General features: G+C 32.7%; 1 protein-coding gene across 4 annotated transcripts in view; it reads left to right on the top strand.

Annotated features, from left to right (window-relative positions):
• Nucleotides 1–25,555, top strand: part of LOC125071058 (protein doublesex-like) — a 167,611-nt gene that overhangs the window by 94,698 nt on the left and 47,358 nt on the right. The window contains exon 5 of one of the 4 annotated variants that reach the window (XR_007119904.1): nucleotides 21,471–21,604. The exons of 2 other annotated variants lie outside the window; for them this stretch is intronic. Coding sequence is in view for 1 of the 2 variants with exons in the window: in XM_047681124.1 (XP_047537080.1) it covers nucleotides 21,471–21,658 (188 nt within the window). In the remaining variant the exon portion in view is untranslated. Of the gene's footprint in view, nucleotides 1–21,470; nucleotides 21,683–25,555 lie in introns of those variants that run through there. One more of the 4 variants, XM_047681124.1, reaches the window with a different exon arrangement.

Below are 25,555 nucleotides of genomic sequence, written 5' to 3'. Positions count from 1 at the left end.
TTTTTCATTCATGCATTTTTTTTCTATTTGCTTTGACTAATGTTAAGGAAGTAAGCCTTAGATCTTGCAGTTTTATGCTGAGATGGCCTAAATCAATAAGCCTTTACTTTAAAAGGTTTTCATGAACTTCATCTGTTCGTATATATGCGAGGGTCAAATACATCAATTGAATGTGAAACCAGTTCCATCTGATCTATTGAGCTAACTTTTTTTTTCATTAATTCATTGGATTCATTAAACTTTGAACCCTGGTTACCATACAATCTAGTTCATTAGGTACATTAATTACTTCTACTAATTAAATGACTTGTTTTGTCTTGATTCTAGGAAAGTTTTTGGATGTTTAAAGGGGCTCTTAATTTAACACGTTTTTTTTTTTGTGTACAATTTGTAAGAGATTTTCTTTAATTATTTAATTAGATTTAAAAGTATTTTTAAATAAAATAAGATTTTTATACGTTAGGTATAGTTTATTAGTGTTACTTCTCGTAGTTCGTCGTTACCTCATTGAGTATTCGGGTCATTAAATTTAAATAAAACCAAAAGTAATATTTTTCAAAGAGGCATTTACTTTTGAGTAATATATTAAAAATCTTTTTACTTACTTACTTACTTTATTAACTGATAGTATTTTTATCGACATCATCGTACTAATTTGAATTGTTTTAATTCTTAAGATTATAATTTAGTAAGTCTATCACGTTTTTGGCCAAAAAAATTCTATTGCAGAAGTAACTTAAAGGCCTTCGTACTGACAATCGTTTCTAGGTATTAACATGTCTTTAAAGTGCATGTAATACACGTGTCTCTGCTTTAAATAGAGTGAGAACAATTCATTCCGTTAGGCCGACTACACACGTCTACGATACAAGTATGAACTCGCCCTTGCTATATTTCCGTTGCTTATTTTATAAAACACGTGTAATCAGTACTGATAATTATAGTTGTAATGTAACTAGGGATTATTAATTAAATGGTATAAAAAAATCTTCATGCGTGACGACCGCGAGTTAAAGTCTACACGATGTTTCATTTCCCGCATTCCTATTGGATAAAATACACAACGTGCATAGCAACTTATTGCGTTCGAAAAACAAAAAAACAAAAAAATAGGTAAACTTTATTTTCTGTTACTTTTTTGACTTAATCTGTATTTATTTTTATTCATACTTAATATTATTCAATTTAACTATAATTATATTATTATTGTTAATTATCATTTTATATAATTATTATTATTATAACAAATAATAGATTGCACAACAGCATTTAGTGGCTAATTAACAAATTCTTTAGAGATAATCTTCATCCATTTTTATAATTAGAAATAATACCTTTCTTATTAAAACGTAGTACTTAAAAACATACTAACATCCTTTAAAAGTAATTAAATTCGTTTTAATACGATAAATTATAAATTCGTTTACATTAGAACATCGGACGAAATCTAATATTTGTCATATATGTCGATTAGGTTGTTAAATAGGTTATAGTTATATATTTGTATGTTTGAATTATAAAAATAAGGTCACTCAACTACTGAATCAATTTTGATGACACTTAAACCCCGAGGCTACATAACATTCTTTATACTACATACTAACATAGGCTACTTTTACAACCCTTTGATTAAGGGGGAGCTTGAAGCATTTTCTTCACATACTGAATTCCACGTTATATTTAGGAAAAAAAAAATTAAAGGTATTCATTTACGAACACGACTTTTACAATTAATAATGAAGTGTAACCATAATATGGTATAAAAAGATTTAGACTTGGATTCGAATTGACTTGGATTGCATCTCATAGAATAGTTAATCAAATAAAGCCCGAGTTACTGAGATGTCTTCAAGATTTGATATGTCGTAGTTATGAGGTCTGCCTTATGTTGTCAAGCGACGTATAAATCTAGTCTAAAGTGCCGCGCTCATTATCTGAATAATTGTGGACGCTTGGACGCGCTCCAACATATATGTTAAGTTAGTATTCTTATTTATAAATAGTCCTTGCATGTACATGGACTACAATTTTTTAGAGTTCTGTTCATCGAAATGAAAATCCATATAAAGTAACATCAAGGACCGTTTGTTGACTCCGAAAAAATATACATACTTTTACTATTTTTATTATTTTATATTTATAGTGATTCATAGAAAGTACACTTTTTTTTCTAATGTTACATATATGAATATTTGTAAGCTTTAATGCTTAATATCACGCAAATACGGCTGAACGGATTTTGATGAAATTTTAAATAGAAATAGCTTATCCCCTCTTTATAATATGCCAGCTAGTACCTGAAAAAAAACGAACGAGAAAATAACGAAACGAGCGAAGCCGCGGTCCAAAGCTACTTAAGTTACATAATATAAAATTAAAATTATTTAAATTTATCAAACATGTAAAAATGTATAAATATTTAAACATTCTAATTCAATAAATAAATTGCAATTGGTTCTTGTTATTAATTTTCTTTATTAAATCAAGAAACAAATGTCACGGAACACTTCGCGTAGCAAAGGTTCCGAAGTCTTCGCACTTGGGTGATTTTTATCACCGTCGACGTCTATAAAACGACAACTCAGATAATGCGACGGTTACTTCAGACCGATTAAATGCATCATTTCAAGATATTTATCACAGTATTTACTGGAATACATGACTTAAATGATAGATACACATTGGGTGTTATAATTTTATGATCATGAAGGCATTAGGTTGAAGTTGCACGTAGATAACAGACTCAAATGTCCCAGTTGTAAAAATCTCCTCCTGGTTAAGAAGGTGCACTGCTTTAATAAGAGTTTTTATATTAGTTAGAAAAGAAAATTGTTTATATATAAAAAGTAACGATCTGTCCCTTCGCACAGGTGAAGTTTATTAATAAAGAAAATGATACGATATAAGGATATTTAATACTATATAGCACTCAGGCATAACTTAGCTTTCGGCCGATAAAAACTTTCTATACAATTACCTTATTAGTTACTGATATCCTCTATAAACAAACAGACAAATTTTACCTATATGTAATATTAGTATAGGCGAAGTTCTTCGTCCATCCACTATTAAAAAGAATATCGGTGCGAATATCGGTGGTATCTACGCACTTCCATTACGAAGTCGGAACGAATTTTTAATCGCCTCATGACAATTTTAATGTTTACTCGTGTAAACGTTAACTAGTGCTAATAATGCGTCCTAATAATAATAATTAAAACTTATGAGCACGATAATTTGCATCAGAACGGTAACACTCAAATTCACTATAATAATCAAACCCAATATGTAATTTATTATAAAAGTTTCGAACTTCAATATTATAAATGGTACCTGAAAATAGCCAAAATAAAATCGAATCACAATCGTCCCACAACGATCGGCGAGAGACTTTTTCATAAGTATATACTATAATTTATACTACAACACTAACAAACACTAATTCCACTTAACTCATTATCAACATTCAAAAAGCAATTTTTCAAGCTATCGACCAACGACACAAATATAGATTTCAAGTGTTGTTTATTTGGCTTTTGTCCTCTTGCGGTTGGAATAGACTTTAGTTATACTAACTAAATGTATTATAATCTTATCACGTATATTTTTTTTTACTTAAAAATACTTCATAAATAATCAGTATAATAAAATACAGTTGATATAACTTTGTATATTTTAATGGTCCGTTCTTATCGACTACGTACAGTGGGCTCACTGTGTATTTATATTAGTAAGGTTGTCTCCGGTTAACTTATCGTACCTTGATAGTTGAACAATCATAATCCTTGTGCTTACATTTTAACCGATAAAAGATCATTGTTCTAACAACGAGATAAATGCCTAATATAATATGTAACGATTAAAATTTATTACGTCTGATCCAATCCGAGTAACACATCGCAATTTTTTAACTTAGTTTGTAATTGAGACGAGATAGCGCAATGGATAGTAAATGTGAATCCGAATTGAAGATTACGGGTCGAAATCCGGACAAACACTGAATCTTGACGCGCTATTTTTTTGTTTTAAAGAACTCCGTGGTGAAGGAAAACATTTTGGGTGTTTTACAACAAAAATAAATCTTACAAAAACTTGGTGGTAAGGCTTTGTGTAAACTCATCTGGGTAGATACTACCCGTAGATCATATGTTCTACCGACAAACAGCAATACTTAAGATTTTGGTGTTTAGGATTGAATATGGATGAGTGTGTAACTACAACCACAAGAAACATCAGTTCTCAGTTCCAAGGTTTCTGGTGCATTGACGAAGTATATCGTTAAAATTTCTTACGGCGCCAAATGTCTATGGATAGTGGTGACCACTTATACCTATGCTAAAAAAAGTAATTTAAATCGAGGTTTAAAAGTCACGATGTGCTGCGAAATCATACGTTGGAAATATGAGTAAAACGAAACAGAGTATTTAACACGATGACGTCACGAGGGCCCTCAGACAACAAACGGCGGGACCGTTTAACGATGCTAATTTGCATTTCTAGAAACTAGCTTAAAATATTTTACACAGCGAAACAATACGCTTTTGTTTGTATGTTTAATTGCACACTTTTTATTTTTTTAAAGCGAACATTGTATGTATAATACCTAACTCACTAAAACTTAATTTCATAAGTATATTATTAATTATAATCAAAATGGATTTCAAATTAAAAAAAAAAACAACAAAAAGAATATTAAAATTTTTAGTAGACTAAAAACCACATAGTTTTCAAAACCGTGTTCGTTTAGTGGTTGCAATTCGACGATAATCATTGTTGATAATATATATGGCCTCATGTCTAGCCACTAGACCAACGAGGCAGCCAAAAGCTCGTCAATAACTTACAAACAAAACGAAATGCAGAAGAAAAATTTACTGAACTTTTTTGTCTTTGCCCATAACGTATAGATTTAAATGATTTTCGTTTTATAATTAATAATAGTACTCTTATTATATCAACTTATATCTTAAAGAAAATAAGGAATAAACCGACTTAAAATTACTTTTGTAGCACTTGATTAAGGCGTATTAGTTTCCGATAAAATCATTCTGTAATCACACAGTACACATGCCCTGAGAGATTTTTATTATTCCATACATCAACATTAAAATAATTATATCCAACCTTCGTGATAGAGTCGCTGTTTAAAATGCAAATTTCAAATTTATGGCCGTAAAAAATGACTAAAAAAAGTCCCGCTGTATCAACTTCGGACTTCTGTGTGATTATTTATGATTGAACATTTTGAAACACGTAAAAGATTTATCTGTTTTGTAAGTTAACACGGCGTTGTGTAATGGTGAAGATTTTTTTATTATTTTATTTTGAAATAACTGCCAAGTTCGAGTGTGGGTCGCGCGCCTTTGGTTCCGTATCATAGCAAAGTCTTTATTGTTTATTTTTTCATAATGATCATTCTGTACATTTAGACGTTACGCTATCTTTTAATATTGACTATCGAGCTATTTATTGTTATTATTAATGAAATCATATTTATATAATATAATTAAATCAGCTAGCTACTTAGCCCTAAGGTGACAGTCACACGGACGGATAGACGTTTCTCCGAAAGCAGGTTCCATCGTTTAGCTAAAATACTACAAAATATACCTTAAATTCTTTATTAGGACTTAAAATATCCCAAATATAAGAATACATTAGTTAAATTGTCCTAGCTGTGCTAAAGCACTCGCTGCTCCAATACGAGTTTTTTTTAATGATATGCGTCCGCCTAGGCAATGGCCACGGCCGTAGATATTGACGTTGTAAGAAATATTAACCATACCTTACATCGCTATTAGCCACCATCATTGGTAGATCTTATGTCCCTTGTAACTATAGTTACATTGGTTGACTCACCCTTCAAATACGATTATTATAGGAAATATTATCATTTTTTAATAACTGAAGGACTGGTACGTGATTCTCTACTTGTAACTATCATGGTACTTTAGGATACCAAAACCAATCCCAACAATTTATAAAATGAGTAACCACTATAAATTATATTTATATAATAAATTGTATAATTTGACGTTATGACGTAATCGTATCGACTCATTTGGCAATGTGGAGACAGTCAAAAGGATTACAAAGGCTCATCGTGACATTCGTTTTTGAAATTAGCAATGAAATACCGTTGAACGCTTTCTGCTTCTATTAATAGGAAAATACTTCCTATGAAAATATCTACTTATATCTTCTTATTTTTTTTACTACAGCTCTTGACTATGACTGTATACCCATAGGTATATGAAGTGTTTTACCGCATACCATATCTATATTAATAACTAGGTGAACCTGCGCCTTTACCCGCACGAAATTTGTAAAACACAAACTTCGAAGACCCGTTTTACGCCTTTTGGGAGTTGAGATTCGTAAAATCCGTTCTTAGAGAATGTCTACACCCTATAAGGAACCTACCTGCCAAACTTCCAGTGTTGTCGGTATGAGATATCGTGATTAACCAGTGAGTGGTATTACGCTTTTTTATTTATAGAAGATTTCGTGCAGATCTACGATAGACCCGATTGAAACTATCCGCAATTATAGATCGTTAAAAAATAATATTTTTTTTAGTCGATAACATAGTAAAATTCGTATAGTCGAGATATTTCGATAACAATAAAATTGCTGACATGAAAATCAACGGGCGGCCATGTTTGACGTTTACGGATGCGTTCAGAAAGTGTGTTCCAAATAATAATTCGTACATATGTTACGGTAGTTAAGCCGGGTTTTCATCTAGTATTTAAATAAAAGCATATAATTAATAACTTTGCAACAGGAACATATTATATTACTAATAAAACGAAAATTTATCGTCTCGAAATACGGATGTAAAATATCAGAATGCAATTTATTATGTTAAGTATACTACTTGGCGCGAAACGTTGCATTGATGTCAACCGTCCAACAAAATTGACCGTTTATATTTTCAAAATCAGAACTAAATATAACGATGAGAAGGGTCACATTAAAATGGCTGATATCTAATACTATATACTTATACAAAGTGCGGCACGTGGTAGCTATTGCATATGAATCTATTTCTCGTATCAATGATACGAGAATTACACGCGGCAAGGTTATATAAATACCAAAACGTCATATGTTAAGCGATTTAATCGGTAAGGTACAATCGTATTGATGAGTGATAAGGTTTAAAATTGTTTGTTTCGATATGTAACGATGATAAAATTGAATTGCATTAAATATAGAGTTAAGATTTAAATATGCACGATAACTTTGTAACAGGTCGTTGCTTGGTTTATGATTAGACTTCCTCGTTTGTTTATGATATTAATGCAAAGTTTGGACGGTTTTCGTTCTAGATTTTTTTATTTTATTTTTATTCGAAACATTAATAGCTTTTGATTTTCTTATTGGAATTTAATGTTGTTGGTCTGATTTATGGAATTCCGAATTACAGAAAGTCTTTGTGCGTATGATTGTTCGTCGTTGGTTTTGTTTTATAAAGATAAGTATAAAATCGATCTTTAAGTCTTAATAAATATTTATCTGACGCGTAATTTCACATAAAGGACAAATGATTATATTACCAGTACAGATTAACCTTAATGTGTAATATTTTGAATTTGATTTTGACTAAATAACAATAGACAGGAAATGAACACTCGCTAAGTGAATTGTAAACAATTTATTTTATTATTTTAATTCTGTACATGCAAACCAATAAATACTTTAATAACACAGATCAAGCTACATTTAGTTGCAGACCTTAACGCCCACATCAATGTCATTACAGATAAGTACTGTTCCTATTGAGTTCTCTTACATTTGTAGCTGAAATTAAGTGTCAATAATCTATTTATATATATATATTAATTTAAAGAAACCCGTCTATGTATGTTCGGTTCGGGAACTCTGGTTTGAATTTTCAACAATAGAATCTTATTTTAAGTTTATCTTTTCAAATAAAGAAAGGTGAATTTGTAAGAGAATTAAATGTTTAAGTAATATAGTTGCGTGGTGGTCCTCTTATCATTCTTGTCTTTAAAACGAAGATAATTTTTAGGACATAACATCACCCCACGAGCGTTTACCACATCTCTCTGTTTGTTTATTTTTATGGTAGGCAGACCGACAAATGGGCCACCTGATATAAAGTGGTCACCAAAGCCCATTGACATTGGTGCTGTTAGGAATAATTACCATCCCTCACTTCGCCAATGCCACCAACCTTGTGAACTAATATGTTATATCCCTTTTGCCTGTTACACTGGCTCACTCACCCTTCAAACCGAAACACAACAATACCAAGTATTGCAAGTATTAACCGACGGGCTTGCACAAAGCCCTACCTCCAAGTAAAACAGTTGTTATAGTTCCTTGCTTCACGTAAACAACCAAACAGCAGATTTGATTTGTTCAATCCATCGCGCGGGCATTTTTCCGCCGGCTCCTGTCTATGTTTCGTTCGATTGGTCTATTATTATAGCGATTACAAAATATACACGTGTAACATTACAGCAATGATAAACAGTCACGAGCCATTCATGTTTATTTTATTATTTATTATTAATCTTTGCTTTCTAATTACATCATAATATGTATCATATTTATCTTATTATTGCTCATAATATGTTTACCTAACCTTACAAGAATATTCACATAATAATTGTTATATATGTCTGATTCGTGGTTTATTGGTGTAAATTTTTATCGAATAGTATATAATTGTATCGCTTTTAATGTGTTGTGGTCTTAAAATTGACAGATAAAATCGATTTCTACGAGAAACTCGATACTTATAAATATATCGATTTACTTTATGTAACATGTTCACGAGTCACGGTATTTATTAATGATTGATATATTTTTTTTTATTATACTGACATAAACAGATATTATACAAAATAACTTAGCCAAACTTAGTGCTATTAATGTAATTTAATATTCTATTTTCAATGTTTTCTTCAAATGAACTATTACTATCTAAAGTTATAAATAAAATATAAAATAAAATACGACAACAATAATTATCTCACAAAATTATGACAAAACTAATTTAGTTAGTTATATATCAATTAATCTTTACGTATAATAAAATTGGAGTGTCTGTTTGTAATATTAAAATAACCGCTTTTTACTAAATGCATATGTATGTATACACGGTACATATACCAAAATAGCATATTTTTAAATTTTTGTCTGTCTGTTTGTTCCGGTTAATCTCTGGAACGGCTAGACCGATTTGGACGGGACTTAGCTGGACTCACTGGCAGATAGTTGATGTAATAAGGAGTAACTTAGGCTACAACAAAAACATTTTTGTTAAATTCAAACGCGCATAAAGTCGCGGGCACAGCTAGTCTATAATAACGTTATGACTGTGAAAGTAACTTTGTCTGTCTGTTCGTCTGTTCTTTCATGGCCAATACACTGAATCTAATTTGGTATGAAGCAAGCTGGAACCCCAAGGAAGGACATAGGCTTTTTGTTCAAGATCAAATGACATTATGCCAAATAATCATTTGGTTTATCATTTCGTCAATAGATGGCGTTAGATGTATTTTACATCGCGCTATCGAAATGTTTTTTCTAAACTATAATACAATTTTTGTAATTTCATAAAGTGCGATCAATTACACTATCTGACCAGCAGTACATACTCGGTGGTTTTATTTTGAAGTCTCACAGTACCAACGCTACCGGGTATCAACCCTAACATTGGTCCTTCGAGCCGGATAGTGTTTTTTGTGAGCGGTGAAGCCGCTTTCCCCGTGTCTCCGCAGTGGATTGCTGCAGTAAGGAAACACGCATCAGAGGCCGCAGCAGCGGGACCCCAGCCGTGCATTGGTGGGCGGACGAGAGCAACTGCAGCGGATTAGTTCAAAGTGTCGCCACCTACAGAGGGCGCCACTTACACCAGGTCAACAAATTGTGTTTGTGTGAAGTGCAATTTTGTGAGTACATTATTTTCAATATTTATTGGTGAATAATCAAAAGTGAAAAAGTTAGCTTTCTTTTAAACTTAGAAAATTTACGAAGAATTTTAAACTTAGAAAATTTATTGATTAATTTAGATTTACTTTGTAATTTCAAGCATGTTAGTTAAGGACTTAGAATAATTTTAAAAAAAACGAAGGAACGGGGAACCTATGACCGATTTCGAAAAAAAAAAAATAAATTCAAAACACTTTAAACATTTTAGATTTGATTTGAAAAAATAAAAAAAATTTAATACTTTTATTTTAAATTACCTTAATTCATAATTTGGATATTTTAAAAATGGAAGGTTTAATAAATGTTTTAAAAGATTCGAAAAATATAATACAGAAAGGTCTAATTAATTTTAAAAAATGTAGTAAAGATAGACTAACAGTAGAATATATTGAAACCAAGCAAGAATTGTTAGAAATGGATTGGTCTATATTTAGAGAGAATAATACTAAATTATATGAAAGATTTAAATTGGAGGACATAGAACAAATGGTAGGTGATATATATGATGATGTTGAGAATACTTATATAGTTTATAAGAGTCTTATGAAAACAACGCTTAACAAAATCTGTTCGACAAAGGGATCAGTACAAAGTGAAAACACTTCAGGTATGTCGAAACCAGTTAATCCTTTTGTTAAACTACCAAAGATCGCCATCCCAATATTTTCTGGTAAATACGGGGAATGGACAACATTTCACGATCTTTTTACCTCTTTAGTGCACAAAAATGATTCATTAGATAATGTACAAAAAATGCATTATTTGAAAAGTCACCTTTCCGGTGAAGCTGAACAGCTCATTCGCCACACTCCAATAACTTCCGCTAACTATAGTGAGTGCTGGGCTCAATTAGAAAAAAGATATAATAACAAGAAATATCTGACTAATTGTATTTTAAAAAGATTGTTTGGTCAAAAACGAATAAATGTCGAGTCAGCTTCATCGTTGAAAGAATTATTAGATAACACGTGTGATTGTTTACATGCACTTAGAAACTTAAATATTAACGTAAATACATGGGATATTATTATCATACACATTGTTTCTCTCAAACTAGATAGTGAAACTCGTAAACAATGGGAGTTAAATGTTTGCGCCAGCGATTCCAATAACGATTTGCCAACCTTTGAACAATTCAAACTATTTATTGAAAATCGTTTTCGTGCTTTAGAATTTTTAGAACCAAAGGTATCGATGGCTCAGCAGGTAAATAAAAATTATAACTATAACAATTCTCATGGTGCAAAGGTAATGTTAGCCACTAACTCGTCAAGTATGCGCTGTGAATACTGCTCAGAACCGCACAAACTTTGTTTTTGCAAGAAGTTTACTAAACAGCCGATTGAAAGTAGACGAGAGTTTGTGATGAAGAACCGAATCTGCTTTAACTGTTTAGGTAGTAATCACACCGTATATGATTGCAAAAAGTTTACCACTTGTAGAGTTTGTCAGAAGCGCCATCACTCTCTTCTTCATTTTAATCCGCAATCAGAGCAAACCACATCAGTGAAGCCTACGATAGAAAATGTTAATTCCTCAACTAGTTCTCCTCCGATAGTTTCGTGCTTGTCGACAGGAAGGGTGTCAAAGCCAAGACAGGTTTTATTAGCCACAGCGCTAATCAAAGTCGAGTCGAAGAATGGCGATTATCATCCCGTCCGTGCCTTACTTGATCAGGGCTCCCAAGCTTGTTTTATAACCGAAGCAGCAGTTCAATTTCTTAGTCTAGAAAAGACACATATACAAGGAGTTATATCAGGACTTGGTGAAAATAGTTCAACCATTGCTAGGTCTATGGTACATTTAAATATAAGATCCCGAGTGAATTTCGACTTCGTGTTTACGGTGAAAGCATACGTGTTAAACAAAATTACATCCTACTTACCTGAACGTAGCGTCAACACTAACTTAAATTGGCTAAGTGTCACGAACCTGTGTCTTGCAGATCCAGGATTCCACACCTCCAATAAAATTGATATTTTATTAGGTGCTGACGTTTACAGCCACATAATTACTGAGGGGATTATAAAAAATCCTGCCTGCAATTTAATCGCCCAAAATACTACCTTAGGATGGGTCATCTCGGGTGTTGTGGATAACGAAGATAAAGAGAGGTCAAAAGTTATCAATGTATTACATGCTCAGGTAGATAAAGAAGATGATATTTTAAAAAGATTTTGGGAATTAGAAGAACAAACTAGTACAAAGCAAATACTTACACCGGAAGAAAAAGCATGTGAAGAGTTCTATAGTCTAACTACAAGAAGAGATGAAAGTGGGAGATATATTGTTAAGTTACCTTTTCGTGAAGTGAATACACTATGCATGTCTGGAAATTCACGAGATATAGCTCAAAAAAGATTTAGGTCATTAGAAAAAAGATTAGGAGATAATAAAGAACTAAAAGAAAAGTACGTAGAGGTTATACAAGAATATTTATCATTAGGACACATGAGACCAATAGCAAAAGATGATATAAAGAAAGATAAAGCTTTTTACTTACCTCATCATGCGGTTGTACGCGACGATAAAACTACTACAAAAGTTCGAGTAGTATTTAATGCATCTCAGAAGAACAGTAATGGAGTTTCTTTAAATGATATTCTTATGGTAGGACCGAAATTGCAAGCTGACTTAAGGCACACCATATTAAGATGGCGATTGTATCCCATAGCACTGGTAGCAGATATAATTAAAATGTATCGGCAAGTCGGAATTGCTGAAGGAGATGCAATGTTCCAACGTATACTTTGGCGTGATTGTCCGGAAAAAGAAATTGCTGACTATGAACTAACGACAGTTACCTTTGGTACAGCTTCTGCACCTTATCAAGCCGTTCGGACGTTACACCAAGTTGCTTTTGATGAAGGGGACAACTATCAACTTGCAAAAGATAAAGTACTCAATTGTTTCTATATGGATGATCTTATGACAGGGTGCTATGAAGTGGATCAAGGATTAGAAATATATACACAAATAACAGCATTATTAGGTAAAGGTGGTTTTAAATTGCAAAAATGGAATTCTAATAATCAAGAATTAATAGAACAAATTAAGGAAATGGAGAATGAGAAAGATCAAGGACAATTATATATAAATGGAACAAACAAGGATATAATTTATATGGACAACATAGACAAGGTTAAAGAAATATCACACGAAGAAGTAAAAGAAGTAGAAATCAAGATAGATAGTACAATAAAAATATTAGGACTTACCTGGAACCGCAGCCAAGACACCTTCCAGTACTTAGTTAATCTTCCACCGCTGACGACTGCACCTGCAACTAAAAGATCAATCATTTCAAATATAGCACGACTATTTGATCCTTTAGGTTGGATAGCCCCAAGTATAGTACTAGCAAAGGTATTCATACAAAAGTTATGGCTTACCGGCGTTAGTTGGGATGAAGAACTAAACGTGGAGTTAGTGAAGGAGTGGATTGACTATCGAGAGCAACTGTCACTACTTACCGACGTACGCATACCTCGTTGGATAGGCACAAGATTAAATCAGAAGCTGGAACTGCATGGATTTAGTGACGCTTCTAAGACAGCTTACTCAGCCGTGATTTATTTGAGGACCATTGACCTTGAAGATAAAATACACGTGACACTTATTGTTGCAAAAACCAGAGTAGCTCCTGTAAAACAAATTAGTATTCCACGGCTAGAGTTGTGTGGAGCAGTTCTTCTGTCACAACTTTTGATCGAAACAGCTAATATCTTGAGTATTCCCAAAGATCAAATTAAAGCATGGACCGATTCCACAGTTGTACTAGCCTGGATAAACGACCACCCAAGTAGATGGAAGACGTTTGTAGCTAATCGAACATCTGAAATACTAACGAACATGAAAGCATCGCAATGGTTTCATGTTTCGACAAAGGACAACCCCGCAGACTGTGCATCTAGGGGAATACCGCCGAGATCACTTCTCACCTGTGATTTATGGTTTTCAGGACCATTATTCCTGAAAAAGGACAATATATCCTATAACAGACCAAATAATTTAGACAAATTAAACTTAGATTTAGAGGAGTGCGTTAAATCTTATGTAACGGTTGTTCCAAATAATTCAATTTTCGAAAGGTATTCTACATTAAAAAGGCTAATAAAGGTTGTTGCATATTGCCGAAGATTCCTGAAAAATAACAAAATATATCGTGGAATGTATTTACAAAAGGTGGAATTAGATGCTGCGCTGGAATGTTGTATAAGACAAACACAAATAGAAATATTTACAAAGGAATATATACAATTACAGGGTAAAGGTTATTTACAAATAAAATCAAGTGTATTGAAGTCACTCTGTCCTTACCTTGATAATAAAGGAATAATAAGAGTAAGAGGCAGATTGGAGAAAGCTCAGTTGAGTGAACAGACCAAACATCCGATTGTACTACCACGCTGTAGTCCAGTTACTCGACTTATAATAGTCGATGCTCATGCCAAAACGCTGCACGGAGGTCTTCAGTTGATGATAAGTTTTTTGAGGACAGCCTACTGGATAATTGGAATTAGAAACTTAGCCAAACACCACATATACAAGTGTGTTAAGTGTGCTAAGCAAAGAGCAAAGATAAATCATCAATTTATGGGTTCATTACCGTCCGTTAGATGTACTCCAGCTCGTCCATTTTTTCATAGCGGTGTAGATTACGCGGGACCCATAAATCTTAGAACAACGAAGGGTCGTGGGCACCGTTCGTACAAAGGCTATATATGTCTTTTTGTATGCATGGTTACTCGTGCTTTACATTTATAAGTAGTCAGTGACATGAACACCGAGGCATTTTTGGCAGCTTTCAGACGTTTCGTGTCTAGACGAGGTCACTGTGCTAAGTTGTGGAGCGATAACGGTACCACTTTTGTCGGTGCCGCAAGAGAGTTACAGGAATTAGTAGCAATTCAACCATCTATAGCAGAGCATTTAGAATCGAATGGTACGGAGTGGCACTTCATTCCTCCGCACAGTCCCAATTTCGGCGGACTGTGGGAAGCAGGGGTAAAATCAACAAAATTTCACTTAAAAAGGGTCATAGGTGACTCGACCCTTACATTCGAGGAAATGACCACGCTTCTGACCCAAGTGGAAGCTTGTTTGAATTCGCGACCCATGAGTGTTATTCATGTCGGTGATCCTGGTGAAGCATTACCTTTAACACCTGGACATTTCCTAATTGGCGAACCCTTACTGAATGTACCGGATAATCAATTTGAAAGTTCAAGGTTGAATCACTTATCGCGTTGGCAATTTGTTCAGAGAATGATTCAATCGTTTTGGAAACGTTGGTCAAACGAATACCTGTCTAATTTGATGAATCGGTATAAATGGTCTTGTCAAGTTCCTGAACCATCAGTTGGTGACATAGTCTTGATAAAGGAAGATAATTTACCTCCAAGCCGTTGGTTGTTAGGTCGTATATTACATAAACATCCTGGTAGTGATAATATTACCCGTGTAGTCACAGTACGCACTAAGACCAATACAATTAAAAGACCAACGTCTAAAATTTGCATTCTACCAATTACCGAACAAGAGAATGTTTAATTTTTTTGTGTTATTAGATCGTATTATATTCATATCCATATTTTAGTTCCACTTTTGTATTATTATTGTTATGTTTTTTTATTATTCTTAGGGCAAATGTAATTGTATTAGATAGAGAGACCAAATAATATTTGCTATTGCTAAATGGTATTACTTTAAATGTACCTAGCACAAGTATAGATTTATTTTATGTTTCATTGTTATTTAATTTAAGGTACTTAGTATTTTTAAGTTATTATTGTTCAGTTTTAAGTTTAGTTCAAACCAGCATATTATTGTATTCAACAAAATATTTTGTCTGGTTTCTTATTATATGTGTGCAACTTTTAAGTAAACTCGGAAAGGACGTTCCTTCAGTAACGTCCTTGGTGGGCGGTATGTTCAAGATCAAATGACATTATGCCAAATAATCATTTGGTTTATCATTTCGTCAATAGATGGCGTTAGATGTATTTTACATCGCGCTATCGAAATGTTTTTTCTAAACTATAATACAATTTTTGTAATTTCATAAAGTGCGATCAATTACACTATCTGACCAGCAGTACATACTCGGTGGTTTTATTTTGAAGTCTCACAGTACCAACGCTACCGGGTATCAACCCTAACACTTTTCAATACTTAAAACCAGACGACCAACCCCTAGAACGAACGAGCGAAGTCGCGTTTGACTACTGGTTTAATATATTTTGAAATAATAGTTCTTTTTTTAAATCATGCAAAACTTTGAATCGTCGAGAACTGCAAAATACGCTTTACCTACCAGTACATAGTGCGGTCAGCAAAGCACTGAAATTGACGATATATTGTAATCCAATTACTTGGTATTACTACAGCTAATTGTCCTTAGTCTATTATTTGCGGCTTCCTGAGCCTACTGATGTTTGGCTAATTAGTTGTTGAGTAACTTGTATTTCTAACGAGCTTTAATGTTTAGGAAGCCATAATAATTTTTATTCATATTTGTGTTACATTTGTTGTTACCTCTTGAGTGAAGTTCTCCAGTATGAATATCGCCACCGCGAAGTACTATTTCGCATGTTTATTTTCCCTTTTGTTACTAACTCGGTGCTTTTAAAAAACATGCACATGTTAACTATCGTGATGACATTAAGTGGGATTTAAGATTATATACTTTTTATTTATACTCGTAGGAAGTAAATCATTTATAACAACTAGATAATGATGAGACATTTGAATGATTTTTGTACTCTGATAAGAAAAACAATTCAAGGCAAGCAACGCCGCGTGCTTTCGCCTTAATTTATATCGTATACTGGTCGTAAATTGACACCTGACTGAGGCAAGCATCGACGGCATCATTATAAGCCTCCGATCGAGCATAAATTACGCCCCATCGTCTTATTATCCTTAATTTATTATTCATATGAAGCGTTTAGTAAGTATTCGCCTATACAATGATCGGGACTCGGTTTATTAATATGAAACATCTCTAATTTGATTCGTATTTCCATGAGTTGGTAGTTTTATTCCTAATGAGGCCGTATATGTTAATTTTCATAAGCATTAGCTATGCATTCGATTTTCAAAACCGATACCAATGATGTACATTAAGCTAACAAAAGCATTTGTGTACAGGGCTACAATCACGAAAATATATTCGTAAGTTTAGTTGTGAATAGTATTATTCACAACTAAACTTATTATTATCTGTATTTATAAAATAATTATATTTTAATTGGTTTGGTGCTCTAGTGGCCTTTGGGGTCGTTTTGTTTTTATTTTTTTTAATCTGTTAAAATAACTCCAGTAATTTGAATTAGCAGTGCGCCGATTATTTTGCGTGTTATATCCGGTCAGGTCGTGTTGCCATCCTATATATATATGATGTAACAGACAGAGCACCTATGTTTGCAAATGACATATAAATACATATGTAACTTCTGATAACAAATGTTCACAAAATAAAAGGAACTAATTTGGTCCTTTAATCGAATTAAAGAACTCAAATAAGAAAAAGAAAGGGTCGGTCCACGTCGGAATAAGCGCAGCGCATTCATGCTTGCACACGTTTTACACATATAGACATGCTCAAGCTCGCGCGGAAGCAAAAAAGAGCACAATTGTGCGATACTGGGCAGTGCTTTATCTGAAGATTTATAAATTAAATTATAGCCGCGGAGTAACACGCACGCTCGCGCGCATACGTTGCGCGCGCTACTTTTTGCGCTGACATCCGCTTTGATGTTTATGTGTGTGCTTACTTTATTAATTTCAGAATTAATTTTAATAATAGATTTAAAATTTTGTTTAATAGTTTATAAAAAAAAGTAATAATCCAATTTTATACTATTAATATAAAAGATGAACTGTCAATTACACGGCATATTCTTCATTGACAGTAATTACACAAATAGTTTGAGAATTTAAAAATTTCTTAGCACTTATGAGGTACCGAGAAGCGTATTTAATTTAACAGGTTTAATCACAAAATGAGTTTGCTCGGATGGAATATTAAACAGCATTCTTCGTCGAAATTCTTGAAAAGTTTAAACGATTTAATTGTTAGTATAGATAAGGTCGAAGCCACCTGACCGCCTCATTGTGACAGGAAGGCTGACTCGTTTCTTGTTCAGAAACAGCCTAGCAACCAACCAGTAACAGTTTTTTTTAAAAAACCTGACAAGCCTTTTTCAGCCACAGTTTCTCATGAGATGCTAGGCTTCTTTATAAGTTTATGGTATCAATCTAAATACAGTAGTGTAGTTATCTATTTACATTATGATTTTATCGAAAGGAAAATTAACACAGTAACATTTCGTCAAACTTTTTAACCTATTAGATTGTTACGGTCGACTATACGTCACGCTCGTGACAAACGCACTTCAAGTGAAAAATAATAGACGCAAAACGACATCACAAAATAACCGATGATCGAAATTGTAACGTCATTTCTGTCAAAGCTTTTGCTTGGTCAGTGACGTCACTTTTGCTACGGATACTAGGAAGTAATTTGTAAAATGAAATCCTCCTGAAAAATAAATATAATTCTTGTATGTATGTATGTGTTGTGTGTAATTAATGATTATCTTCATACAAGTGCTTCGTATTAATAGACAAATATATTTCTTGGTCCTTTAATACAGTAGATAGCTGAAATAATCTTACAAAATATGAAATAATGGTATAAAGTGCGTAGTTCTGTTCTGGGTCAAAAACTTTACACCAACTGTTATGAATTTTAAAATTATGTATAGAAAAGATATGAATTCTAAAAAAAATCCGTAATTACCTCACAGCTGGTCAAAGGTATCCTGTTGAAGGAAAAGATTTGGAGCTTATTCCACTTTACCTTGATTTGAACCCCCGAAGTGCACTTATGATCCGTGTTTTTTATCACTGAACCATCTCAGTAGTACATTTACTGTAATGTATTTCTTATCACGTACGTGAACCCAGGTAACATGTCGTCGTATGTGTTAGCTGTAACTTGCCTAATGACTTACGAAGAAGTTCGTTATAAATAGCGATGCATACTATTTAATTAGTTCGATAAACCGAGCTAACGAAAGTTTTAATCGTTATATAATAAAAATAATTAATAAAAAAAGAAAAAATAATTAATAAATTGAATATTATGTAGAATGTCTTGGGCACTCAATAAGGCCTTACCATAAAAAAGTATCGTCAAACATGGAACAAAATGTATAATTTTCAACTAAGTACGTAGTATAAAAGGAAGTTATACTAAATTAACTTGAAAGATTTGATCTAAAAAACTAACAAACATAACAAGTTAAAAGCTTGTTATAATACAAAAGGACACACAGCAACAATACAATTATATTTTACGTAAAAAAAAAGTTGAATTCATTGTGAGCTGACCTTAAACGCTGTTACTATGCCAGTATTATATATATAAAAACTTTTTCGTAACTATAAAGGGCGATAAAATATATCTGACATGTTTTACTTTAATTAAAAATATGTTAACCTTAAAAAAAACTCTTTAAAAACTTTTGTTCTGCAATATTGAATAATTTTCAGTGTTTATTTAGTATAATTGGCCTTGTGGTCACCAGCACCTTAAATGTGTGTGCGCTTGGGAGAAACTAGTTTGAATTCCAATTGCAAGATTTGATCCTTACGTATTATCGATGGAATTGAATAATGGCTTTTAAATAAAGTTCTTAATATATATTAATTTTAAATTTCGTTTTTAAGTTTAATAAAATGAAAATATGTAGATGTAATTATGACAGAACTATTGAATGAAAATTATATAAGGCCTTCTTTCTGAGATCTGAGATGTTTAAAAAGGTACTTAAGAAAATTATCTAACTGTCAACGTTAGTCAATTTTTTTTTTTAAACGTCCAATATCAAATCACACAATCATACTCCAATATATAAAGTAACATTTCACACATGGGTAGTATAATACTGTTTGACTTATAAACTGTTTTGATTTAATCAGTGATTAATCGGCCGTTAGTACGTTTTGACGCACCGCGAATCTCTGATAACTCTTTTCGAAATTCGAATTTAATCAATAATTTAAATCGGAAAGTATTCGTCTCATATTTTGACGTTTAAAATTCCTAAGTTCCTTTGATTTTTTTCTTTACTTTTGGTATACTTAAAAAAGTTGTCAGTAGTCAGAAGTAGTCCTGACTGATTCCATTCTGCACGAACACTTATCTATGAGATTTCATCATCACGAATACAAGATGTGGTTTTATTTCTTTTCTATGATAATATTATAAAGAGGTGAAATCTGTTTATTTATTGTTTGTTTGTAATAGGTTTTATTAATAAATTGCTCCTGTGCAAAGCCGAGGAGGGTCACTAGTCTAATGACTAACGGCTTTTCGTGCTTTCCAAAGCACGAGAGCGTAACGCTACTTACTTTCTAAGTCTGAATTGCAAATCAAAAAAAGTCTTCAGAAAAATGGTATAAATTTTATTAGTTTTGAACACTGGGCCAAGATTTAGACCAAGCTTACCAGAAACTGGTTTTTTAAGACTGAAGAAGGCGAACTGGCAAATAAATCTAGCGGTAGTAGTCACCACCGCTCATAGACATAAAGATATTATATTAACCATTCCTCATATCGTCAATGCACTATCAACCTTGGGAACTACGGTATTATGTATCTTGTGCCTGAAGTAACACTGGGTATTCATCCACTCACTTTTTAAACCGGAACAATAACCGGAATATCTGATGAGTGGGTGCTACCTACCCCGAATTTCCACCAAGTAAATTTGACAGTTTTCGAGTAGAGTTTGGTATCAAAATTTTAGTAAATGTTTAAATTAACGACCAACTCTGTATTGAATTAAGACAAAATGACGGAAATTTACTCTTTTAAAGATAACATAAATTAATTATGCATACAAATATATTAAATACTGCTCTCGTCGTAATGAAGGGCAGGTTAACATTTAAATCGTCTTGTCGGTTAAGTTTAATGCCGAAAGGAGATGTACGAGTACGAACAGGTGATCGCGTGTAATGATACAACGATCTGTACTCGACACGGCATTATGATAATAAATATTTGGAGACATATTTGTTGCGTTATATTGGGTGATGTATATTCATTGGTCTGAACAATTAAAGTATTTTATTGAATGATGGTCCACACAAAAAAATTAAACGATCGTATATACGTGCGAAAGTAATTATTTAAATAACTTTTATTCACACGCGAAGACAATTAATACCCGTTAATGCATTGCGAATTTATGCTTAAACTCATTAACTCTTTATTTAAACAAAGGACAGATGAAGGTCCAAGCGCGATAAGCATAGGAGAGAATATCTCGATTATTTGAAAGATTCAAACAGGTTACAAAATTAACGCGTCGTGTTAACTTAATTTTAAAAGATTTCTGTGGTCAATTCACTATGCTTACCGTGCTGCGCTGCTGTGCCTTTCTTGAGTATATATTTCCTATATTAATGGGAGTATACGCTTGCAGCACATTGGGTGGTCCATCAGTGGCAGCTGTACGAGCGGTCGCTGTGCTCACTTCTCGAGCTTCAGGCGCGGAAGCGCACGTACGGTGTGTGCTGTTCGCCGCGGTACGTGCTCGCGCCGGAATACGGGCCACACTTACTACCGCTACCACTCGCCGGGCGCCACTCGCCACCACCCGCGCACTTGTAGCTAAGCGACACTGCGTCACGTCAGGTAGGTCTGCCTGAAAAAAAATTATGTGATCTCCTTCGTTATGAATGTAGTTCTAGATTATAATTTAATTTACGTAACATAATATTTTCATTTCATAAAGCATAAGTACACATCGTCTTATTAAGCAGTAGTTCAGCGTTAGGCTACCTGCCTCGATGTTGTAACGTAAAATATTTCGAGCGAATCAACTTTAATACTTAAATGGAAAATTTCAATAAGCTGAAATGAAAACACATGTAGAAGGAACTTCTAATATAATTATCATTAAAAATATAGTAAAACTTTCAAATGTTGTATATTAACATCATCCAATATTAAAGTACCTACTCGTAGAAGCGAGAACGCTTGCTGTTTAGAACCCACAATCACGCAGACGAGAAGCGCTCCATATTGACAGACAGATAATAAAGACTCCACAAAGCTATAATATGATTTCAAACTACTTAATTATAAATTCAAAGTGACTGGCACATTAAAAAAAGGATATAAATATTAATAAAAGATAACTAATAACGATTTTTTTTTCATTTAGTGTGTACACAGCCTTTTATTTTCGTGCGTAACGTACTAAAAATTACACTAATACTACAATATTTACACTCACTGAATATAGTGTTTGTAAACTACACACAACAATAAATAAACTTAATATTCTTAGCTATTGTTATTGCCTAATAAACACTTCTTAAACAATACTGGCAACTAGTAAAATAATTTTACACGTTTGTTTTCAAATATTTAAATATAGAACACAATGACATTTAAATGTACGAATAGGATATTTCAATTTCATTGCATTCGTAAATTATAACAGCAAATAACACCTGTGACATCTGAACACAAAGGAAGTTGCCACCGAAACATCTTAACGACATCATTAATTCGGCTGCATGATAGGTTATAAAATCTTTCGGTGATAACAATAAAGCTAGACGTGTAGCGTATAAAGACCACTCTCCTTCAAGTTATTACTAATAAAATAGTGCAAACAATGCCTTTCAGACGGAATAGTACGGCTTAGTCCTAGGTCATAATCTCTGAGGTGACATTAAATGTTGCTACAACACACATCTGAAGCTGGTCAAGTATTACGAAACGATAGTTATTTTAAATTAGTGGGTCTCCCACGAAACTTTATAACAAAAGATTTTTTTAGGAATTTCGACCTATGACAGGGTTTTTTTTAAATTTAATTTCAATGAAAAAAAACTGCAAGTCATGTTGAATCCTTTTTTAAATGAAATTTTTAATGTCAAATAGTATACATTAGTTAAGTTAGAATTGGAGTTAGTGGATAACAATTTACTTTAATTTTGTTTATTTTTTCATTATTTTTCTTATACATAAAACCGTAGCACCGCTCTCTAACACACCAGTAACTTTTTTCCGCTCTGTAAAATTAATTATTTGTTAAATCGTAACAATTTAATTAATTGCAATCAAGAATCCTCTGTAATTTGTAAATCTGCACATATACGGCTGGAGCTCTTCAAAAAGAGACCATAACCGATTTTTTTTATGTACAGCTATCGTCCCATAGTCATTGGGACAAAAATCGGCTTACGCTGTTAATATATAAGATTAGATTTACACAATTCTAAATTTAAAAATTGTAAGTGTTCTTTATTAATTTTTTTTTTATTTCGCTCCAGCCGCGAGACAACGTCATCATCAGACAAAGAACATCGATTCGAAAATCGAAATACAACAATAAAATATAATCTATTCGAATGATAAATAAGAATCTCTTAAAAATTAATGACGTCATTTCCACAATCGTTTATTACGCGAATCGTTATGTATCTTATACTTATGTCATTTTCATACATTATGCTGCTTGTCGATTTACTAAAGAGTTTGTGGTACCCACCTAGTCAGAACGATACCACCGCGTAAATTTATTTCATTCATCATTACAATTAAAATAATCGATTTAAATTTAATGTAATGTAACTTGGTGCAAATAAGCAGAAAGGTTAAATAATTATCAACTTCCCATTACAAACATTGTATAAAATACCTCGGATTTAAAAATAAAATGAATAAACTTATTATATCTAACTTAATAGACTATTACTTGAATCTACGATGGTTTAAGTGAATCTTAATTAGACGTAAGTAGCTTCGTGACTGTATTCTCCGTATCGCTTTGATTTTAAATAGTTTTTACAGTTCGCGATCTAGTGTAATAAAGTGAAGGAAAAGATGGACGTTATTTTTTATCAATTGTATTAATTATCATCTTATTTATTTCCTTTGAATGAACTTTGAGCAAGTTACGTTAACATACGTTTTATATATGATCTTTTATCTCGGAATATTAATAAATCGATTTGGTTCTGTTTCGCAAGCTTATGGTTAACGAGGCTGCTGAATAAAAAGGAATGGTTAAATTCACACTGCGTCAATTACATACATATGCTACAAATAAATAGCTACTAAAATAGTCCCGTATAATATGTCATGTTTTCGATACATTTTCTATTATAAGGGATCGTACCTTCCCCGTGCGTTTCCTATACATATTATAAAAGAATAATTTTGCAAAATATATATGTTTACAACGTCAAATTTTTTGATTATTTTCTTCAAATATATGACATATTTTTGTTGCATAACAACAATTACCACGTTTACAAGATTTTCAGGTTAAAGAACTTTGCTGTTATATACTACATTAATAAATAAATTATTAATATTCTCAGGGAAGTTTTAGCTCGTATAATTATTGTGTCACACGGTTGGGCAAAAGTAAACCTTTCTTATGAAGATGATTCATTATATGATTATTGCGAGTTCTGCACATTTGCATGTTGCAAATTTTCACTCAAACAAGTTTTCTGAAAAAACGCAAACACAAATTAAGCTGATAATTAAATAAATGGTACTTGGTCGCTTACGAACTTCCCAGTTGCGACCTTCGCTTAAATTTACACGTGTTCTATCTACTATGTAATATATAAGGAGTTGCTAGGTTGACATTGACATTTGCACAATGTATTCATCGTAGACTCATCTTCCATATACATGGGGCACATATAAAAGTCGGGTATGTTTTTAAACCCTTTAGCATATAATGTAAAAAATGCTGTATCACAATATATTGATTCTTACTTTGAGTATACTTTATATATATAATATACTAATACTTTGAGGAGAAGGTTTGGAGCCTATTCCACCACGCTGCTCCATTGCAGGTTGGTGGAACACACACGTGGCAGAATTTCGTTAAAATTAGTCACATGCAGGTTTCCTCACGATGTTTTCCTTCACCGCCGAGTACGAGATGAATTATAAACACAAATTAAGCACATGAATATTCAGTGGTGCTTGCCTGGGTTTGAACCCGAAATCATCGGTTGAGATGCACGCGTTCTAACCACTGGGTCATCTCGGTTCAATGGATTCTTAATAAACAAATAAACGACATTTGTAATCGAATTGAAGCAATATCGAGTCGATAACTTGAATAATCAATGATACTCATTATGGATTTGCGTAAAAATGGCTTTTTTAACGTCGACGAAGCTGTTATCGGAACTTTGAATGTTAAATTAAAGTGTAAGTAAGTAGTTTAGTGGTATAGTGTTGTATTATAAATAGAGATATATTAATCAAGAACTGTTTGTTTTGTACAATATGAATCTAAAGTTTGTCTATCTTTATTCAAACATTACTGGATTTCAATTTTAGAAGTTGATCTCTATTTCAGCGCAATGAAGAGGGTATGTCAAAATGATGCCCAAAATCTTTAAGTTAATCATTACCCCGTTCGAAATTCAAAACTTTTTTTATCACACAGAAACAAGTAAATATCATATAAGAGGTCATACACGTTTTTAAGATTAGACGAATGCATCGCAAGTATTCAAT

This window comes from Vanessa atalanta, chromosome 18 (genome assembly GCF_905147765.1).
Source record: "Vanessa atalanta chromosome 18, ilVanAtal1.2, whole genome shotgun sequence".
NCBI lineage: Eukaryota > Metazoa > Arthropoda > Insecta > Lepidoptera > Nymphalidae > Vanessa > Vanessa atalanta.
Note: the sequence above shows the minus strand (reverse complement) of the source record. Positions and strands in the feature narration are given on the sequence as shown.